At 42.2% G+C, this 21,742-nt stretch overlaps 1 protein-coding gene across 1 annotated transcript in view; it reads left to right on the top strand.

Annotated features, from left to right (window-relative positions):
* Nucleotides 1-2,638: 2,638 nt before the first annotated feature.
* Nucleotides 2,639-21,742, top strand: part of MTMR9 (myotubularin related protein 9) — a 32,988-nt gene continuing 13,884 nt past the window's right edge. Inside the window, exons 1-4 of the mRNA XM_090288968.1 lie at nucleotides 2,639-3,234; nucleotides 14,092-14,200; nucleotides 15,572-15,697; nucleotides 21,188-21,361. Coding sequence (XP_090145094.1) covers nucleotides 3,053-3,234; nucleotides 14,092-14,200; nucleotides 15,572-15,697; nucleotides 21,188-21,361 — 591 coding nt within the window. The 5' untranslated portion in view covers nucleotides 2,639-3,052. The remainder of the gene's footprint in view (nucleotides 3,235-14,091; nucleotides 14,201-15,571; nucleotides 15,698-21,187; nucleotides 21,362-21,742) is intronic.

The following is a 21,742-nucleotide window of genomic DNA, read 5'->3' as shown; positions in this document are numbered from 1 at the left end:
GGGCTGGGGGATATTGTGCTGGGGTAGAGACAGAGTAAGATTTGCAATGCTGATCACTGCCTAAGGAGTTAAATCATAAAGGGACTTACAAGTGAAGAAAAGAAAAAGAAATTTAGAACAGCAGAAGGCTTTAGCTGCCAAGTGGAAGAATGGGTCAGAGGAGACCTCCACTAGAAGAAAGGAGACCAGACTAACCAAGAGGCTTTATCTGTTGGCAGTAGGTGAGAAATAATCGTGGCCTGAACTAGGTGCCCCTGTAGATGGAGAGAAGTGGGGAAATTCAAGGTCTATTACAAGATACAATCAGCAATTTGGTGATGGATTTGCTTTAGGGATGAAGGGGATGGAGAACCCAAGAAACATGGGGCATGAGGTTATCAGGTTGATTGCAACTGCCTACAGTCCACATATAATAACAAAGCACATGAAGAATAGCTGCTCATCAATGGTACACATAGGCAGGGTCTTCTCCATCATAGACGCTCCTGCTACTTTTAACAATTGTTTACCTGCTTTCTTCAAATTACCTTCACACTGCCTCAATTTCTACTAACTACTCGAGGCCTAGTATAGAAACACCGAACTAGGAAAGCAAATCTGTACTTCAAAATTTAGTCTTTCTTAATTTTTTTCATGTTATGTGAGGTGTGCTGGACTTCCCAAACTAGCTATTACTTTAAGGACAAGCAAGGGCAGTGTCAAATCTATTGTTTTCATTCCCCACAGTGCCGATGACCAAGTAGGCACTTAATACAGGCTAGTTGACTATTTGATAGAATAACATCTAGATGATTAGATATCAATGTAACTTATCTCATAAAATGATAAAAATAATAACATCTTTAAAATGTGTTTAACATGCATTATAAATGCCATCATCTTCTTTGGTTCATCAGAATCCTCTGAGACCCTTATATGCAGGCAGTTTGTATAGAAACTTGTTTGATTATAGTTTTCATTGAATAATTTTTAATAGTATGGAAGCCTATGTCATTACTGTCAAACTCTACTGCCATCTACTGTTCATGTAGTAAGTTAACATATTGTATGCCAGACCACCTCTATTCTTTACTATTCAATATTTGTTTTCTTCAAATCTCAAGGGCTTTCTATGCTTTAAGCTTCAACCTAGAGTAGATGTAATTTTCTAATAGTTTCCAGTATTTTTTATAACAGTTCAGCACAATATTGACAATTTTCTCTCATGGGCAAAAAGAGTTTATGCCTTTATGGAATATTAAACATTTTAAAATTTAATGGCACAATGATCTTTTCATAGGCTCCCCCCTCCCCCCAAAAAAACTAAAATGAAAAGGTAATGAAGTTTCTTAAGAATTTTTCCTTACCTCTAGTAGATATCATTAAACTGAACATCTATCTCGGTAACACTCCATTTAGGATATTAATCTTACTCAGCCTTCAAGATCTTCCTTTCAAATGATAACTTCTCCATAAAACTTTCCCTAAGTCTTCATTCAGGAATAAATTCTTCCTCCCACAATTGGTAATTGTAATAATGAACCACATAGTGGAAGGACAACAAAAATTCCAATTAAAAAATGACTTTATAAGTCATTTCCCATCATTCCCTTTTCTGCATTGGTTACAGTTTTTCTTTTGCAGACACATACAATAAAACGGAACTCTCAGCTGTAACAATCCTTACCATGTTGTTTTAAGAACAAAACAGTTTCAAAAGAGCAAAGACAGAGGCAGAAACACGTGTTGGATAGTCTGGTGAAATTTGAGGCAATTTGTCTTTGCTGTTAGACTTTCACCAACTCACTGTACTAGATGGGGAGGGTTTCAAGTTACTGAAGTGACAGTAGACCAGGACAAAAATCCTTGCATATTTCACCTCTAATTCCCTATTTTAGAATGAAAAATGCCAGTTAAAAGGGTGGGGGAGGCACCAAGGAAGGACAAATTATTTGAGTAACTTTCTGGCATAATTTAGTGCCTGGGAGCAGTTCGGTTGGGTTGTATTTAATGGGGAGGCTGTGCAGTGGTGATCAAAGCCCTAATGCCTTGTACTTCATAGATGTAAACTGAAGTCCAGTCTGCTATAAAGTAACTGTTTTAGCAAGTCACTTGGGCTTCTCCAGGATAGGGTAACTTCCTCCTCTGTGCGTTGTATGTATTTATACCTAGGTCCCTCTCATAGGTCTTTGGATGCTTTTCCTTTCTTATTCAAAGGCACAGCACCTTGGCGCGGCGTTCTCTGGAAGTCTGCAGTGTCCCGCCCTTACATCTGGCGTTTTCTCTGGGGTCACAATCACTGATTCGATCCCACACTTGGCAATCTCTTCAGGGAGAATGAATGAAAATCGCCACAACTGATGGCAGCCCCACGCTTTGAAGAGCCTTTGGCGGGCTTACTACTCAAGTGGAGGGAAAGAGGTCAGGAACCTCTTTTCGTCGCCCATCGTCCCCGGCCTTTTCAGACACGGAATATTTGAAGATTGTGAGGGGTACAGCGGTGGACACGAAGTAAAAAGATTTTTCCTGGTAGGAACACAAATCTGCGACTTCGGCTGTGCGTCCGGACCCAGGTAGGGACCGACTTCCGGCTCTGACTTCCTGTCTCCAGAGTTTCGAGTTCCGCCGCTTCCGCCCAGAAGTGCTCTAGGCTCCGGGGTGGAGCAGCTGCTTCCGCCAACAGTCCCTAGTGGCTGGGACTTAGAAACTGGCCGTAGAACGGCCTCCTCCTTTTTCCTTTAGCCCGTCCACCCTCGCCGGGTCCCTAGGTGGTGGCGGTGGCTGCTGGGCCTGTCGCGGAGCGTTCTCTCTGGCCGAGTTCTGGGTCTACCAGAAACCAGGAGCTGCGGGAGAAACGCCCTGGTCTGGCCGACCCTAGTCATCCCGTAGCCAGTGAGAGAGGCCAGAGGCCTCGCCCAGCCCACCCTGTCCTGGGGCGGGGCCCGGCCTCCCCGCCCCGGACCCCGCCCCTTCGGCCTGTCCTACGCTGGATCAGTTTCTTAAGCCCTGCGGCGGAGTAACCGCCCTCTAGATCCGGGACGCCGCAGTCCCCTGGCTCGGGCCGTTGGGGAACATGGAGTTTGCGGAGCTGATTAAGACCCCACGAGTGGACAATGTGGTGCTTCATCGACCTTTCTGTCCGACCGTTGAGGGGACCTTGTGTCTGACTGGCCACCACCTGATCCTGTCCTCTCGGCAGGACAACACGGAGGAGTTGTGGCTCCTCCATTCAAACATCGACGCCATCGACAAGCGGTGAGTGCTCATCCCACCCCCTGTTCTGCAGGGAACTTGGGGTCCTCGGGTGGACCTCTGACGCGTTCCCGTGTTTTCCTTTTGTCCAAACCAGCCGGCAAAGGGAGCCCCGCCTGGCCTTGATTGAAGATTCGAGTTTTTTGAAAGCAGAAAACCATCCGTAGGAGATCCCCCGGTTTCTAGTAAATCTGGGTGGAATTCCCAGGGTTATCACATGGTTATTATCATCCTTATTATCATTTTGGTACATAAAAGTATTTCCAGGCATTTTCTTTTCCACTTTCTTCTCCTTGCACTGTCATCATATTCCATGAATAATAATTGTCCATCACAGTTCATTTTTATTTACTACTTTTGAGGAACACTCAACTCAGTATATAGTGTCCAATTTCCACAAAACCCTTTTCCTCCCCTCAGAATATTCAGTTGATCGTATTTCTCCTTATTTCTTATCTTTCACTTCACCCATTTAATACTTCCCACTGTGGGAGATCATAATGTCTTTTACTTCTCTTTACTCAGTTCTGCTTTTGGAGAGGATAGAGTTGGCCCTTAAGCAAAGGTGTTAATTAAACCTCATTTTTCGCACCCCGACTCTGTCTTTACAAGAGTCAAAAAAGTGATAACTTCCATCTGCAGTCGAAATTCCCATTTCCCCAATGACTGTGTACTTACTCTAGCCAAGAGAAGATAAATCAATTATCCAATTTACAGTAACGTGTAAGTGAATGACAATAGCTTTACCTATTACCTCCCAAGAGAATGTGATAAGAAGATTCCTAAAGAGGTTATGCCTTAAAAGAAAATAGTTTCTAACGGGCGGAATTTGAAAGAATATGAGTGAAGTGGTTATCGTCGGCAGCCGTCCGTCTCGAGAGACGATGGTGTAGCTTCTTAAGAGTCTATCTGCACCGCCGAGAATGGCTGTGCAGTCCGACTCGGGAGTGACACGGTATCTGTCTCCTCCCGTGTTGAATCGACATCTTGCGATGACGCTGGAGTGTCCTCTCCAGTGAAGCTGAAGCTACAGAGCCTGGGCAGGGTGATATGGAGGGTCTGCTGTTGCCCATGCAGCAGACCCCCCCTCTCTTCGCAGCTGAAGGGTCCAAGGGAAAGACGGAGTCAATACAGCTTGGCTTCAGGTGCGCCGCAGGAGCTGCCGGTGTTGACTACAACGTCAAACCGCCTTAGGGACTCCGGCTCCGGATTTTCTGTCGGGGTTTACTCCCTTAGCCTTTCCCCTGAAGAGGTATGCCGCAAGGCAGCGGAGGTTTTTTGGAGTCAGAGTTTTCCTTCTCTGATGTGCCCTGACTGGAAGATCGAACCAGCGACACTTAGCTCGCAGGCTGACGCTCAATCCACTGAGCCAAACCAGCCAGGGGTGAAGTGGTTATATATATGTATATATATATATATATATATATTTTAAATTTTTTTAAACAGAGGTCTCCTATTAGACTCCCCATATCACCTCCTGGGTAAAGGTTTTCAGTGTTCTCTCCTTGCCCACATAATAAAGTATAAACCCCCTAGTCTGTCATTCATGGCACTCCCTGTTCTTCTGTCACCAGCCTCCTTTTCCCACCTTAGTTCTTGCCATTCCCTCTCATGAACTTTTTTTTTCCTAGCCAGTTCTCACTATTTTTCTCATTCATGTGCTGCATTCTCTCATGTCTATATTATACTGACACCAAAGGAAGCAGAGGGAATGCCTTTTTCCTCCCACGTTTCTTAAACATTTATTGAATGCCATTATATTGTAAATATCTTGTGAGGCATTAAGGACACCAAGATGGATAAAATATATTTCTTTCAGGAGTTTATAGGCTATCATCCACTTGTAGCCATCTATGACCATTCAGTTTATTCATTTCAACTGCCATCTCTTTCACAGACTCTTCTGTTAATCCCACAACTAAAAGTAATTCCCCTCACCTTGAAATCCATTAGCTCTTCAATTATGTCCCTTTCATAAATGTACATTAAAATTGGTATTTGAATGGTTACCTATATATGAGCCCCTGATGCCAGGACTCACATTTCATTCATTTTTATCTCCTTCAAAATGCCTAACTGTGGCTTGGGCAGATAGGCACATAGGAAATAAAAGGATGGACCACTGAGTGGTCAGAGTTTCTCCTTGCCATCAACTCTTTTCTTTCTTATTCATTACTTTGTATGGTTGCTTTTCAGTCTTTCATTTCATCCTATTTACCTAGCATTTACTACATGCTGGGCCTGGTAGGGCTTAAGGAAGTATGTAAGACATGGGTCTTTTCATGTGTTTGGGGGTAAACGAAAAACTACACACATTTATCTTTTCCTTGGGGAGCAGCATGTTGTAATGGAAAGAGCATGAGGCAGGTGGTCCGATCAGAGGTTGTTTCTTGCTTTCAAGAAATGCTTCCATGTGTCTTCTCTGTACTGGACTGTCAGTGCTCTGCGGAGGCAGTGGTGACTAAGATGGATGAGGAGCTTATGTACTAGTGGAGGAGATGGACATTCAGATAAATCAACAAATGAATATTTAACAATGTCAGGTACTAAGTGCCAGATAGGAAAATAAAGGAAGATGGGAGGGTAGAGTGCCAGGAAGACAAGTGACATCTGAATGAAGGGAGGAAGCTAGCAATGTGACTGTCAGAGGAAAGCATTTCAGCCAGGAAACAGTGAATACAGAATGTGAGACATGCTGGCTTGTACAAGTAAAAGCAAAGGCTGGTGTAGCTGGAGGGCAGTGAGCATGGGCTAGAGGCTAAGGGGACAGCAGAAACTGTGCTTGGAGTGATAGCAGGGGCCCGGTCTTGTAGAGCCTGTATGCTGTTGTGATGGTTTTCATGGGAAGGCCTGGAAGAGTTGAAAGCAAGGAAGTAGCAGTTGATAGACTTTTTAGGAGATGATTCTGGCCGTTGGCAGAAAATGGATTCTAGAGAATCAAGAGTGGAAGCAGCAGGCCCTTACGAGACAGTTGAATAGTTCAGGTAAAAGGTAACAGTGACTTAGAGTAAAAGTAGTGGAGAAGCAGTCAGATCTGGGTTATATTTCGAAGGCTGAGCTGCCATGCCCTGCTGGGGAATTGTAAATGGGGTGTGAGAGGAAAAGCAATATTAAGGAGGACTCTTTAAGTTTGCCTCTTGTTAGATAGGTGCCCGTGGACAAGCTACTTAACCTCTGTGAACCTCAGTTCTATCACATAAGAGAAAGACAACCCCTCTCATATCAAGTAGAAATTTATATTTGAATAATGCTTTATAAGCTTATAAAAATCTTTCATGTATACCGCATACATAATTTTATTTGATTCTTTCAGTAGACAAGGTTGTACACAAGTTTTACAAGTGTACTCGTTTTTTCTTTTTATGGACTTCAGAAATAGACAGTTGAGTTAATCCTACTCAGTTGATGACTCATCATTCATTACAAGGTTTTCCCAGTGTTGTATTTATTCTTCTTGAGCCCTAATTTTCACTCCCATTTTCCAGCTTATCCTCAATGCCTATAGGTAACTATGTTAAGTGTTGCTGTTTATCCTTGGAGATATATATATATCCCTACAAAGTATATAGCACTACTGTGTGTGGGTGTATGCATGTCTGAGTTTAATTCACCTGAGTAGGACTATGTGTAGATCTTTTTCTATCTCAGTACTTTCTCAAGATCTCTTCATATGGCTCTCTGTACATCCATGTCACTGTTCTGACTGCAGCATAGAAATCCAGTGTCTACAACATTTATCTGACCCTTTAGAAAACCTCCAATTCCATCATCACAAACAACTCTGGTAAGATAAACATATTCATTTAGGTCCCATCAGAGTCCTGTGCAAGAGTTTATCTGAGATTGTGCCTAGGATGAGATGGAGCCAAAAAGTAGGTGCCCAATTCATTTCACAAAACAACGCTAGATAGCTCTCCAAAATGACTGTTCTACTTTGCCCTCCCACATTCTTACCAACATTTGGTAGTACTGCCTTCCTGATTTTTGTCAGCCTAATGATTATAAAGTAGTACCTTTTTGTTTTAATTTGTATTTCTCTAATTACTAGTGAGTTTAAGTATTTCTTTATATATTTGTTAGCAATTCAGTTAAAAAAATTTTCCAGTCTGTGAAAAACTGGATTTGTTGTCTTTCTTGTGTTGATTTGCACCAGTTAGTTGTCGTCGTCGGCAGCCGTCCGTCTCGAGAGACGATGGCGTAGCTTCTTGAGAGTCTATCTGCACCGCCGAGAATGGCTGTGCAGTCCGATTCGGGAGTGACAATCCCTGCCGCACTTGGTACATACAGGTGAAGGCAGATGGCCGTTGTTGCTGCTGTTGACGCTGCTTCCGCCTCAATCTTTTCTGGACCGCCTCCTCGTGGCGCGCAGCCTCTGCGCGTGACGTACCTTGCCTGACCACGAGCCTCCAGGCTAGGCGGTCGTCTGCTTGAACTTCCCATGTGTTGAGATTGATGGAGCGTTGTGTCATGTCCTTTTTGCAGATGTCTTTGAACCGCAGTTTTGGGCGCCCTGTCATCCTCTTGCCTTCTGCTAGCTCGCCGTAGAGGAGGTCTTTGGGGATATGGCCTGCATCCATTCTTTTGACATGGCCGAGCCACCTGAGGCGTCTCTCGCTAAGAACTGCATGCAAACTGCTCATATTGGCTCGCTTCAGCACCTCGGTGTTGGGGACCTTATCCTGCCAGGCGACATGCAGGACGCGTCGCAGGCACCTCATGTGGAAGCTGTTGAGTTTCCTTTCGTGCCTTGCGTAGGTGGTCCACGTCTCGCTGCCATAGAGGAGAGTGCTGAGTACGCAGGCTTGGTAGATGCGCAGTCTGGTTTTCTCAGTGAGGCTGGAATTGTTCCACGCTCGCCGGTTCAGTCTGGCCATAACTGTGGCTGCCCTGGCGATTCTCCGGTTGACCTCCAAGTCGACTGACAGAGAGCTCGAGATGGTGGACCCGAGGTAAGTGAAGTCGTTGACAACCTCCAGGGTGTATCCGTCGATGGTGATGCATGGGGGAGTCCCCGTGCCTTGAGCCATAACATTCGTCTTCATCAGGCTGATGGCTAGTCCGAACTCCTTGCATGCGTGGGAAAGGCAAGTGACTAGCTGCTGGAGTCCCTCTTCGGAGTGTGATGTCAAAGCTGCGTCGTCGGCGAAGAGCATCTCACGGATGAGCACCTCTTTGACTTTGGTCTTGGCTCGTAGACGGGCCAGGTTGTAGAGCTTGCCATCGGATCTGGTGTGAATGCAGACACCCTCGCTGCAGTCCTTAAAGGCGTATTGGAGGAGCATGGAGAAGAAGATTCCGAACAGCGTAGGCGCGAGGACGCAGCCCTGCTTTACTCCGCTGCTGACTGGGAAGGCCTCAGAGGTTGCGCCGTTGTAGGACACCGTGCTGTGCATGTTGTCGTGAAAGGACATGACCACAGCAAGCAGATGTGGTGGACAGCCAATCTTCCGTAGCAAGCTGAAGAGTCCGCTTCGACTGACCAGATCAAACGCCTTCGTGAGGTCGATAAAGGCGAGGTAGAGTGGTGTACGCTGCTCGTGACACTTCTCCTGCAGCTGGCGTAGGGAGAAGATCATGTCCACTGTTGATCGGCCAGCTCTGAAGCCACACTGGGACTCTGGGTAGACGCGGGAAGCAAGGGTCTGCAGGCGGGCAAGAGCGACCCAGGCGAATACTTTGCCGACGACGCTGAGGAGAGAGATGCCCCGGTAGTTGTTGCAGTCGCTGCGGTCTCCTTTGTTCTTGTACATGGTGATAATGTTGGCGTCTCTCATATCCTGGGGGATGTAACCCTCCTTCCAGCAGAGACAGAGTAGATGGTGGAGCGGCTGTAGCAGGACTGGTTTCCCGCTCTTTAGGATTTCTGGAGGGATTCTGTCGCTTCCTGGTGCTTTCCCGCAAGCGAGGCGGTCGATGGCTTTGCCGAGCTCTGCCGCAGTAGGTGGGGTGTCTAGCTCCTCCATGACTGGTAGGTCTGGGATGGCTTTAAGAGCAGTGTCTGTTACGGTGTTCTTCGTTGCATACAGCTCGAGGTAGTGCTCGGTCCACCGCCGCATTTGCTGTTCCTGGTCAGTGATGACCTCACCTGTCTTGGACTTAAGGGGGGCGATCTTGGAGGGGATTGGGCCTGTTGCCTTCTTGATACCCTCATACATTCCTCGTGCGTTGCCTATATCGGCGGCTTCCTGAATGCTTCTGCACAGGTTTAGCCAATAGGTGTTGGCACAGTGGCGGGCGGTCTTCTGTACTTTGTTCCTGGCAGCCCGTAGAGCTTGAAGTGTACTGGGAGTGGGCGTGACCTTGTAAGCCAGTAGGGCCTTCCTCTTAGCCTCGATCACGGGTTCCATTTCTTCCCAGTGAGCCTCGTACCAGTCAGCGTTCTTCCGCTCTTTCTTCCCGTAAGCAATAATGGCGGAGTTGTATATGGTGTCGCGGAGACGTGGCCAATTGGATTCGATAATGTCATCTGCCGCCACTCCCTCGCCGAGTGCATCTTCCATCTTGTTGATGAATTGCTGGGTCTTAACTGGGTTGCTGGCACAACTGGTGTTGATGCGTGGGCGACCCTTCATCTTGGAGTGGTGCAACCTCTTCGGCGTTATGCGCACCTTGCTTACCACGAGGGCATGGTCCGTGTCGCAGTCTGCACTGTGGTAGCTGCGGGTGAGGAGGGTGCTGCCAATATCCGTTCTTCTGGTGATGACGAGGTCAAGCTGGTGCCAATGGCGGGAGCGGGGGTGCCTCCATGACACCTGGTGGATCTCTTTGCACTTGAAGAATGTGTTTGTCACGCACAGGCCGTGGTGACACAAAAGCTCAAGCAGTCGCTGACCATTCTCATTGATCTTTCCTCTCCCAAAGTTTCCAAGGCAGGTGGGCCAGGCCATGTGGTCGGCTCCTACTCTTGCGTTGACGTCTCCAAGGAGATAGAGAGCGTTACTTCTGGGAATCTTGGATAACGCTTTGTCCAGTGCATGGTAGAACTGTTCTTTCTCTTCGGTGGTGGCGCAGAGGGTTGGGGCATACGCGCTAAGAATGCTGACTGGGCCGAAAGTTGTTGACAATCGGAGGGTAAGTAATCTCTCTGTGCCTCCTGTGGGTGGCTCTATGGAGTTAACAAGCGTGTTCTTCACAGCAAACCCAACACCGTGCTGTCTTGGTTGGTCCGGAGACTTCCCTTGCCAGTAGAAGGTGTAGTTGGTTTCTCTGATAGTTCTGTTGTCGGCCAACCGGGTCTCCTGTAGAGCCGCAATGTCGATGTTTAGTCGTGCCAGTTCCCTATCGATGACAGCGGTTTTCCTGGCACCCTTGATCCACGGAAGGTCTGCAGTAAGTCCGGGGCACATGGTCCTGATGTTCCAGCTAGCGAGGCGAAGAGCCGGAGGCTTCTTTCTTGTTGTTTGCTTGGAATTAACTGGTGCGGGTGTTTTGTGGCCCACTTTTCGAGAGGCGCCTCTCTGATCCCCACGCACCCAGTGGGGCAGGCGAGCCATGGCGAGACGGTAGCTGTCCAGTGAGGTGCGATGACCTCTCCCACCGTCAGAGGAGACCCCTGGCGCTCGTTTCCTTCGCCAATCGGATGAGCTGATAACCGGTATCTGTCTCCTCCCGTGTTGAGTCGACATCTTGCGATGACGCTGGAGTGTCCTCTCAAGTGAAACTGAAGCTACAGAGCCTGGGCAGGGTGATATGGAGGGTCTGCTGTTACCCATGCAGCAGACCCCCCCCTCTCTTCGCAGCTGAAGGGTCCAAGGGAAAGACAAAGTCAATACAGCTTGGCTTCAGGTGCGCCGCAGGAGCTGCCGGTGTTGACTACAATGTCAAACCGCCTTAGGGACTCTGGCTCCGGATTTTCTGTCGGGGTTTACTCCCTTAGCCTTTCCCCTGAAGAGGTATGCCGCAAGGCAGCGGAGGTTTTTTGGAGTCAGAGTTTTCCTTCTCTGATTTTAGAGATGTCCTTCCTCTTTCCTCCTTTACAGTCTTGAGGGCAGCATTTACAGGCTAAAATAGAAAACTGGCAGTGTAACCTTCTAAGCAGATACTACCAATACCCTGCTTGGGTATACTCACCCAACAATAAACATCTCTTAAATGTCCTCCAAGTGCCATGCCTCGAATTAGTAAATGGCAGTGCAATGGCAGCCAAACATTTGGATCAGTTTCACTAAGTAAACCACCAACACAAGTAGGTTTTTAAAACAATAGAATAGTGTCTCATTTTATTAAAAATAATAACTATTTTTAAGCAACTTACCAGCAACACTGAATAAAAACCTGGCTGTGTTTCCCACTGTTTCAACTGCTCCTCAGCTGGCTTTAACACAGCAGTATCCTGACTGGTGGCCTGAGTTAAGACTTGAAGAACAACAGTGCTGGCACTATTGAGATCCATGGAAACCAATTGGCTCAGTCCGAATAGCCCGGCTCTCCAGCTTCCACTGTCCAACACGAAGTGGCATCGGTTGGTCCCGCGCCCCACGCTTGCAAGTCCACGCGCCGCCGCCCACTGATGCCGAAAGCGGCTTCTAGGAACGGGCCATGTTCTGAGTCGCAGCTCTAAATGATGCGGACGCTAGAATATCGCGTCACAGACATCCACAGCAATAAAAAAGATCAAAATACTGATACACAAAACAACACAAATGAATCTCAAAAAGCATTATGCTAAGTGAAAGAAGCAAAGCATAAAAGTCTACATGAAGTTCTAGAAAATGCAAAATTATAGAGACAGAAAGTAGATCACTGGTTGCCTTGGGCTATGGGGCTAGAGGAAAGGATGATACAACAAGACACAGGATAATTTTTAGGGAGATGGAAATGCTTTAATCTTGATTCAATAGTAGTTATGCTACCGAAAAGCAATTTGGGGTCCTGCTGCCTGCCGCCACCCTCTAGGCAAAATTCCAGAAGCAAAGGTTTGGTGATAAAGAAAGTCTATCCAGTCACAGCTTCAATTACTTAAGCCTATCAATTAAGGCTAAACTCTAACACCTGGGGCCTGCTATCATTTCCCCCTGTTTTAATCACCTTATTTCTATAGGGCTAGTTACAAACTAAAACAGCATAAAATACAAAAACTACACAACTTTGGAAGAATGACAGGCTTCTGCCTCATAGCCTGTTCCCTCTAGAACACCCAAAGAATAAACCAGAGACCCTCTGCCAGGCCAGCCCAATCCTTTAGAAAAATAGGAAGCCCCACACTTTGTTCTTCCACAGAGACACGAACTTAACAATATACTGTCTAAAAACGCTTTAAGAGAACTCCAGAAACCAGTTAAAAAGTCATAATATCCCAGGAAAGTGCAAAGCCAAAACCAGCTACATTAAAATGGTTAAAAAAATTATTTCACCCATGAGAGCCCCTCCCCTAAGCCAGCACAGAAACAACCTTAAAGAAATGAAGACCTAATAATTATGAGACAAAAATAAAAATGACCATCTTAAATAAGTTCAATGAACTTCGAGAGAAAACAGACAACTAAGGAAAATCAGGAAAATGATGCATGAACAAAATGAAAATATCTTAAAAAACAGAACTTCAGGAATTGAAGAATATAATAATTCAATTAAAATATTCACTAGGAGGACTTCTGGCCAAGATGGAGGCATAGACAGACATGCGGCGTCTGTCTCCACAACTAAGAAGGAATATAATTACCTCAAAACTAGAAACAACCATAAGTTCCAGAAAATCAAAGTGCATGGAAGTCCAGCAAACAAAGATATAACCTGCAACCAGGACCACCCTATTCAGCTGCACGTTTACATACTACATAAAACACCAGTTAGTTGTATACTCTAGATATTAATTCTTCACTTATATATTGCAAATGTGTTCTCCTAGTCTCTTATCTATTAGTTAATTTTCCTGTGGGGTGCCCTTTGTTGAACAGAAGTCCTTAATCTTAATGCAAAATTTGTCAGTGCTTTACTCTATGGTTTGTGTTTCTTAAGTCTTAGGTAAGAAATCCTTTTGTATCCCAAGGTCACTAGATATTCTCCTACATTTTCTTTCATATTAGCTTTATAGTTTTAGTCTTCATTTTTAGGTCTTTAATTTGGATTCTACCTTTGTTTCAAGTATGATAAGTATCCAACTTTGCTTTTCTGCATGTAGCAAGTCTGTTTTCCTAAACCATCATCTAACAACCCATCCTTGACGGATTTGTCATATATTAGGTGGTTTTATGTATATATATAATATATACCCAGCTTCTGCTGGATCCCATGAGTTTTGTAATGTTGTGTTTTGTTTTCATTTGTCTCTAAGTATTTCATAATTTCCCTTGTGACTTATTTGATCCATTGGTTGTTTAAAAGTCTGTTGTCTTGTTTTCACTATTTTGAGAATTTCTAAGTTTTTTGTTGTTGTTATTGATATCTAACTTTATGCCATTGTGGTCAGAGAATATTCAGGCAAACCTTGTTTTATTATGCTTCACAGTTGGATTACAATTTATTTTATTGCAATAGTTGCTTTATTATGGTGGTCTGAAATAAAAATTACAATATCTCCAAGGTATGCCTATTGTCTGTGCCTATGACAAATACTTAATAATTATTGATTTTTATTTTTATTTTTGCTATTCTTTGAAGTAAGGCCCCAAATAATCTTTGATAGATGATTTGGTCTAGTATAAATTATATTTGAAAATTCTTTCAATACATATATTTAAAAAAAATTTATGGCTCACATTTCTTATGATGAAGGTTTGACTCTTCCTTAATTAGACTAATTGGGGAGAAGAAAGTTGAATGTAGATGGTGATTATAACTACATTCTCTTTTCACAGAAATAATCATATGCTTAAAGTTAAAAATATATATGTTCCTAAGCATAATTTGTATTTTTTACAGATTTGTGGGACCACTGGGTACCATCATCATAAAATGTAAAGATTTTCGAATAATTCAGTTGGATATTCCTGGAATGGAGGAATGTTTGAATATAGCCAGTTCCATTGAGGTAAGTATTTTGGAAGCAAAATGATGAAAATAAATAATAATGAAAAAGGGCCTTATATTCTGACTCAGTGTAACTCTTATGTTTCTTCATTAGATATTTGGTCATGTTCTGTGACTCAGATATTCAAGACTGATAGGAAAAGCTTCACCCTGATTCACCTATGTTATAGGAATGTATAGGATTTTATTGACATATAGTAGTTTTTAGGGTTACTTATTCTTCCAGGTTTATCCATATTGTAGCATGTGACAGAATTTCCTTAACTTTTAAGACTAAATAATATTCCCTTGTATGTATCAGAGGCAACCACACATTTGAGAGTTTTGGGATATTAGCATGATGTTGGGCCTGCTGCCCCCCCCCCCCCAGGTGTGTGTCTCCATAATTACTGCAGTTTGAATTATGTTAACTGATTTTGGTGCCTTTTTATCTAGCCATAGAAATGGTTTCCATAATTTCCCCATTTGAAGAATGAAACTGGCACATGACATCTGTCTGTTCCTCCCGTCTAGTCAGGTTTTCTGGTGTTGTGACCCAGAATTCAAGTGCTGTAGGTGAATATAGGCTCATTGTGGGACTGCAGAGTTATTGCCCTGGCTTGAGAATGGGTCAGTGCAGCATAAAGATACACTGATACTGACCAAATGGCATATCTCTCTAGGCAGGGAATGAACACTGACGGAGCATATATGTGGAACATGTAATAGCTAAAATTATTTTAGAGTTTATTATGTGCCAGGCACTGCTCTAGGCCTATTACACACACTCTCTTAATGCTTCTAACAGCCCTATGAGGTAGATACTATTTTTTCCTCAGTTTACAGCTAAGGAAACTGAGGAATGCAGTGGTTACATAACTTAATTACTATTGCACTGGGATCTGGAATTTGAGTCCAACAGTCCGACTCCAGTCTGACTCTTTGACTGCTAATCATCCTATTTTGCAGTTACTAACAGATGCTGATTTTAAATAACTTACATATGTTTATATAGTTGATAACTAGATTTTGAGCCAAGGCTTTACTGACTAACAAAGTATATATGGACTGTTTTATTAGTCTTTATTAAATGATGTCAAAAAGAAGCTATTTCATTTTTCTCCTAGAGTAGCTATGCACATTATTTGATTTTTCTGTTCATTCAGTAAATGCTAATTGAGTGCATGCTATGTGCCAGATAACTGGTTAGATGCCAGAAGCATGGAAATTAGCTTCAATATGCTGTAATTGTATCTAGCGATAAATACAATGTTAGAAAAATATGCTCATCATTTTTAGGTCATATTTGTTTAATACCAATTTGGCTGTTAGAAAGTGTTCCAAATTGTGGTATGTTCCTTTTTCCTTTCTCTATTTCCTTTTTACCTGGTAGGCATTGTCAACCCTGGATTCCATCACTCTGATGTATCCTTTCTTTTACCGGCCCTTGTTTGAAGTGATAGAAGATGGCTGGCATTCTTTCCTTCCTGAGCAAGAGTTTGAACTCTACTCTTCAGCTGTGAGTAACCTTTCAGAGAACCATGGGTAACAAGAAATAATCTAACGCCTTACCTTACTTTCTTCTGATAATTTATAAGGTGCATTTGACTTACGCATGCCTTTTGTCATAACACTGAACTTAGGGCCCCACCCTGTCCTGTTTTCTCTTCTTAGCAGGGCAGTCAGTTTGTCATTTATTCTCTTAAAATACGGTACCCATAACATGTAGTATAGATTGAAACTATTACTAATACTTTATGGCAGCCTGAAGTTGTTTTAGCTTTTCGAGAATTAAATTACTAATGAAATAAACTGAAATTCCTACATCTTCTCACATGTGTTATTAAGGGTTGTTTTATTTATCAAATCTCTCTTAGATTCAATACATGTTTCCTAGTAGGCATCTCCTTTTTGGTCTGGCTAATTATTTAAGCAATCTGTATATTTGAATTTCTGTTATATTTTCTTGCAAATTTTGTAATCCAGATTTAATGAGAACATCTTTAATGCCTTGATTTGAGGTGTTTATTTACTGTTGCTAGATTATAGAAATTTAAGATAATCAAAGCATGATCTCTTTTTTCTTTTTCAAAGTTTAATAACTATCTAAGTAATCTTGTACAATGAAATAAGTACTGGCAAAAGTATCCACAAGCACAGGAGAAATGACTTTATCAGATTTGTGTTCTAGAAAGTCAATTCTGATGCAAAATGCTAAGAAACTGCTTAAGAGTCTACTATAAAAATATAAAGAAGATGATTGGATCAATAGCAGAGGGTTTCTAGTGCAGGAGGATTCAGGAAATAGAATTAAAAGGAGCTGGTGACCCTTCTGCATGTGAGAGGTGAAACAGGCAGCGGATGATACCACTAATATGGAAAAGACGGGAAGAGAAGTGTATTTAATAGGGAATAAGTTGGGTTCAGTTTTGGAGATGACAGATTTGAAGGGCCTGTCTGGTATCTGTCATTGAATATGTACAAGAAATAGTTTAGAGCTTATTTGAGAGATCTGTGTTAAAAATGAAAAATGGAGAGTAATCAACATATATATGCAGTGGAAACCATAGGGAGAAGTCAAGATTGCCTCAAGAATGCATCTAAAGTGAGAAAGGGATAAAGTATTGAACCATTTAATGGGTGAGTGGAAGAAAAAGTCAAGGAAGAACGAGTTTCAAGGAGGAGGGGGTCAACAGTATAGAAAGCTTCTTATTCATTGTTTATCTCTTTTTCTGGGCTAGAATATCAGCTGATAGAATATAAACTTAAAAAGGGCAGGAACAATGCCATTCATGTTCCCTACTGTATTCCTAGTGCATTATAGGCAAGCAGTAAATATTTGTTGTGTGAATGAATGTAGGAATGTGTGCATTTATGCAGGGTAGAACAAAAGGACAATTAAGGCCTCTGTCTATCATTAGAAATCCTCTGGAAGTAGACATCTATCAATCTGTATTCTTTCAGTAAGATTTTTGACCATCTGAAAAATTTTAATTATATTAACAAGTCCCCACTTCTCTATTGTGTCCAAAAAGGCATGTGGTATTGAGAGGATAGAGTACTAAAATTAGCTGTCAAGATATCTTGTGTTATATCCCAGATATGTCATTGGCCTCCTGACTTTCTGGACTCAGTTTCCATGCCTACAAAATGAAAGTGTTAAACAAAATAATATCTGGAGTTCCTCCTACTTTTGACATGTTTTTATTCTAGGATATCATGGAAGATTATTTCAGATACTTTATTGAAATATACATTCACAGTATACTTGTACACCCCCCAACCTATCACTTTAGAAATTATATACAAAAAATGTTCTGCATCTAGTAATGGAGGGGTAGCTCCTATCTGACAAGCCCTCCTGCAGATATCAGTGACGAACTATGAATCAAATACAAAAAAACCTAAAGTCTCTGGTAAGTGAAAGAAAGCAGCATATTTTGGAGGGAAGTCAAAACTTAGAGAAAGTGAATGGCATAGTGAGTTTCCTGTTTAGGGGGGCTCTGTCCTGAGGTCAACACAGTTGTGGCATTGATTTCAGGGAACAGCTAATATTCCAATCCAAAGCCTACTTTCGCTCTGGTCGGAGGGACCAGAAAAAGGGCCTGAGGTATTAAGTGCCAGAGAAGAGGAACCAAGATCCTAGCACAACTCCAAATCTCTTTCTGACTCTTGAACCATGCTTGTATGGGGCCAACTGAGAGCAGGAAAGATCTGAGCTGCCATGGACCTCAGGTGTTGCACAGTTTGCAGTTTAAGTCTAACCAAGTTAATTGCCTGCTAAAACAAACACATTAATGCTTTTCAAAGGAGTATAATAGTATGCAGAGTTTCTACAACAACATTTACAGTGTCTAGAATACAACCCCAAATTGAGCCAGGATATTGTTACCCATTCTCAAAAAAAAAAAAGATAGTAAGTACCAACCCAAAGATGATTCAGGTGTTCAGATTATCACATGAGAACTTTAAAGCAGCTGTTAAAACTGCCCAATTTTCATAAAGAAAAATGTGCTTAAAATGAAAGAAAAGACAGGAACTCTCCACAGAGAAACAGAAAATATTAAAAAGAATCAAGTGAAACTCAAAGTACAACTTCTTGAAGATTATTTCTGGAATAAAAAATTCACTGGGTAGGCTAAATAGCAGAGTATTTGACAGAGGACAGAATCAGTGAACTTGAAATTAGAGCAATAGAAAGTATTCAGTAAAAAGAAGGGGAAGGGAGGAATTATAGAAGAACAAACAGAGCCTCAGGGAACTTGTAGGACAAGATCAGAATGTCTAATATATGTGTAATTAGAGATCCAGAAGGAAAGAACAGAGAATAAGGTTAAAAATATTTTTTAAGAAATAATGTTCAAAACTTTCCATATTTGGGGAACACCATGCTCATGGATGGGGAGATTGAATATTGAAAAGATGTAACTATCTTCAAATCCATCTATAAAGTCAACACAATCTTATTAAAACCCCAATGGGTTTTTACATAGAATTTGATAAAGGTTATATGACAGCAAAGGACCAAGAGGAACCAAGTTACGTTTGAAGAACAGAAAGAAGGAAGGAGGAGATTTCACCTACAAAATATCAAGCTTATTCTAAAAGCTGTGGGACTTACTACAAATAGACTAGTGGGACAGACAAGAGAGTCCTATATGTAAGGAAATTTAATATATGACAGAAGGGCATTGCCAATCAATGGAGAATCATATCATTCTCCTGAGTAGGAAATCAGTAAGTAATACCTAATAGTGAAAAATCAGGAAGTAACAGTATACTCATGTATATTTAGAAATTTGGAGGTAAGTACATACACACACACACACACACAAGCTAAAAGAACTGAAAATTGTTGCCTCTAAGGAAAGAGAATTAGGAAATGGGTAAGCAGGGAACAGATAATTTCCTTTTTCTATGTCATGCATCTTTTAGAAACTGTCTTTAGTAACTTTGAAAAGTGAAGTATGTAATTAAAAATATGATATTGTAGCCCTTGCTGTGTTGCTCAGTTGGTTGGAGCATCGTCCTGTAAACTGAAAGGTTGCAGGCTCAATGCCTGGTCAGGGCATATGCCTAGGTTGCAGGTTCAGTCCCAGTCAGGATGCACAACCAATCAATGTTTGTCTCTTGCATTGCTGTTTCTCTTCTCTTTCATTCTTCCCCTCTCAAAAATCACTAAGCATGTCCTTGGGTAAGGATTTAAAAGAATATATTTTGTAAAAGCATTTAAAAAATACTCTTGTCCTGCCCTGGCTTATGTGGCTCAGTAGATTGAGCACTGGACTGCAAACAGGAGGGTCGCTGGTTCGACTCCCAGTTGGGGCACGAGCCTGGGTTGTGGGCCGGGTCCCAGGTTTGGGGCATGTGAGAGGCAACCACACATTGATGTTTCTTTCCCTCTCTTTCTCTCTCCTGTCCCCTCTCTCTCAATATAAATAAATAAATAAATAGATAGATAGATAGATAGATAGATAGATAAATAAATAAAATATTTTAAAAAAATACTCTTAGACTCTCTCAAGCTCTCACTGGCTCTCGCTCTGGCTCTCGCTCGTGCTCTCACTCTGGGACTCTCGCTCTCTGGCTCGCGCTCTCGCTCTGGCGCTCTGACTCGGGCTCTCACTCTAGCTCTCGGGCTCTCTCGCTCTCTCGCTCTCTCGTGTGCTCCCTCCACGTGGCTTGGTGAAGGGGCCTTCTCCATGTGGCTTGGAGAAGGGGTCTCCAGGCTGCTTTAAGAGGCTCTCGCCATGCAGTTTTGAGAAGGAGAGAAGATCCACACGGTTTGCAGGAAGAAGGCAGTTTGCAAGGAGGCTGAGAATCCAGGTGGTTCTGCATTGAGAGCTGGAGGGCACCACAGCACAGAAAGGACCTCCCCAATCAGGATTGAATGATTGGCAGCTGCTGGTAAAGCTGAACTGTGTTGGGAAAGTAGGGAAACGGTTTCTCTGACTTCCCTAAAACTAGCCTGGTTTGGAAGGGGGGGAGGCAAGGATATGTGTTTGTGGGTATTTTAAAGAGCATAAGACTTAACAACAGAAATCCGCAAATAACTAAATCTATATAACTGTTAAATAAACAATTCTTTTTCTTTTCACCAAAAAAAAAAAAAAAAAAAAAAAAAAAAAAAATACTCTTGTCCTACAGTACATCTAACAAACTTCAGTTTTATTCTCCTGGTACTACAACCTATGGCCACTGTGTTAGGTCAACTCTGATTTACAGGACCATATTGAAATTTACATATACATAATTGCATTTATTATACTTTTTAAAGTTTTTTACAGTCTTCAAGTGATTTTCATTTTTGATATTTAAAATAAGTTGTCATTTAATAGTTTTACATCATATACTTTATCACTATCTCCTAAGTATAACCTTTCTTAGTATTGTCATTATTCTTTTAAGAAAGATGTTGCCAAACTTTCTACATTTTTCTCCTTTTTAAGTAATAGAAAAGAACAAGGGATTTGAAATAAGTAGTAGCTCTGTTCTCCTCTGTTCTGGTTCCGCATTATCTGAAGTATTACAATCTTTCTGTTGCTGTACTTTAAGAGTACCATTGTCAAAGTAAATAGTCCCAGAAAAGAATGAATAAGATGACGTTGGCCCTGATAGTCATGCATATATTTAATATATTTAATTTGGAGAATAGAAGACAGGGAGAAATCACTGTCTTTCACACATTTGATAAGATGCCATGTGAAATAGGAAATTTGTACTGAAATCATAGTAAAAACCAACAGAGGAAGTTATAGAGCAACACATTTTGCTAAATATGAGGAAGAACTTTCTAGGAACTGGGGATACCTAGCACTGCAGGAAGCTGACTGCAGAATGGTGCTCCTTTTTTCTGGAAGTATAAGTATGGAATAGGTATCCTTCCATTAAATTCCTGAGTGGCTTCTTCAGTGTGTGAAAGTTGATCTCTAAGGTCCTTTAACATTTTTTGGATCATTTTGTGACATTGAGATACTTGTTTAGCTTTGGAGTATTTTGTGTTTTTCAGACCAGTGAATGGAGGTTAAGCTATGTCAATAAGGACTTTGCGGTCTGCCCCTCTTACCCGCCAATTGTCATAGTGCCCAAATCCATTGATGATGAAGCTCTTCGGAAGGTAGCTACATTTCGACATGGAGGACGCTTTCCAGTACTCAGTTATTATCATAAAAAAAATGGAATGGTAAGTGTATAGTACTGCTACTTAATCTCCTGAAAGACCTGGTTTGAAGATTTTTCTTAGAAATGTTTCCCTTTCTGTGTACCTGTCCATTGAAATGATTAGTCTCTCCTGCTAGGACTTCCTTCATTTAAACTTTAGAGAATCATGAGTAGAGTATTTTCTGTGGACCATCTATGACTCTGAATTCTTTCCATGATACTGCTCAGCCTTAGAAAAGCCCAGATAAGTTTAGCCTCAGGACTCAGTACAAAGGGAACTAATGCTCATGTGCCACTTAAAATAACACTCTTAGGCAGAGAAATAAATTTTTCTGACCAGAATAATGGTAAGATACTTCATTTTAATTATTCTCACCAAATTTTCCTATGAAAGGTAAGTTGA

The sequence above is a fragment of the Furipterus horrens genome, unplaced genomic scaffold, assembly GCF_987537825.1.
Source record: "Furipterus horrens unplaced genomic scaffold, mFurHor1.1.pri manual_scaffold_10, whole genome shotgun sequence".
NCBI lineage: Eukaryota > Metazoa > Chordata > Mammalia > Chiroptera > Furipteridae > Furipterus > Furipterus horrens.
This window is presented reverse-complemented; position numbering and strand designations above follow the sequence as displayed.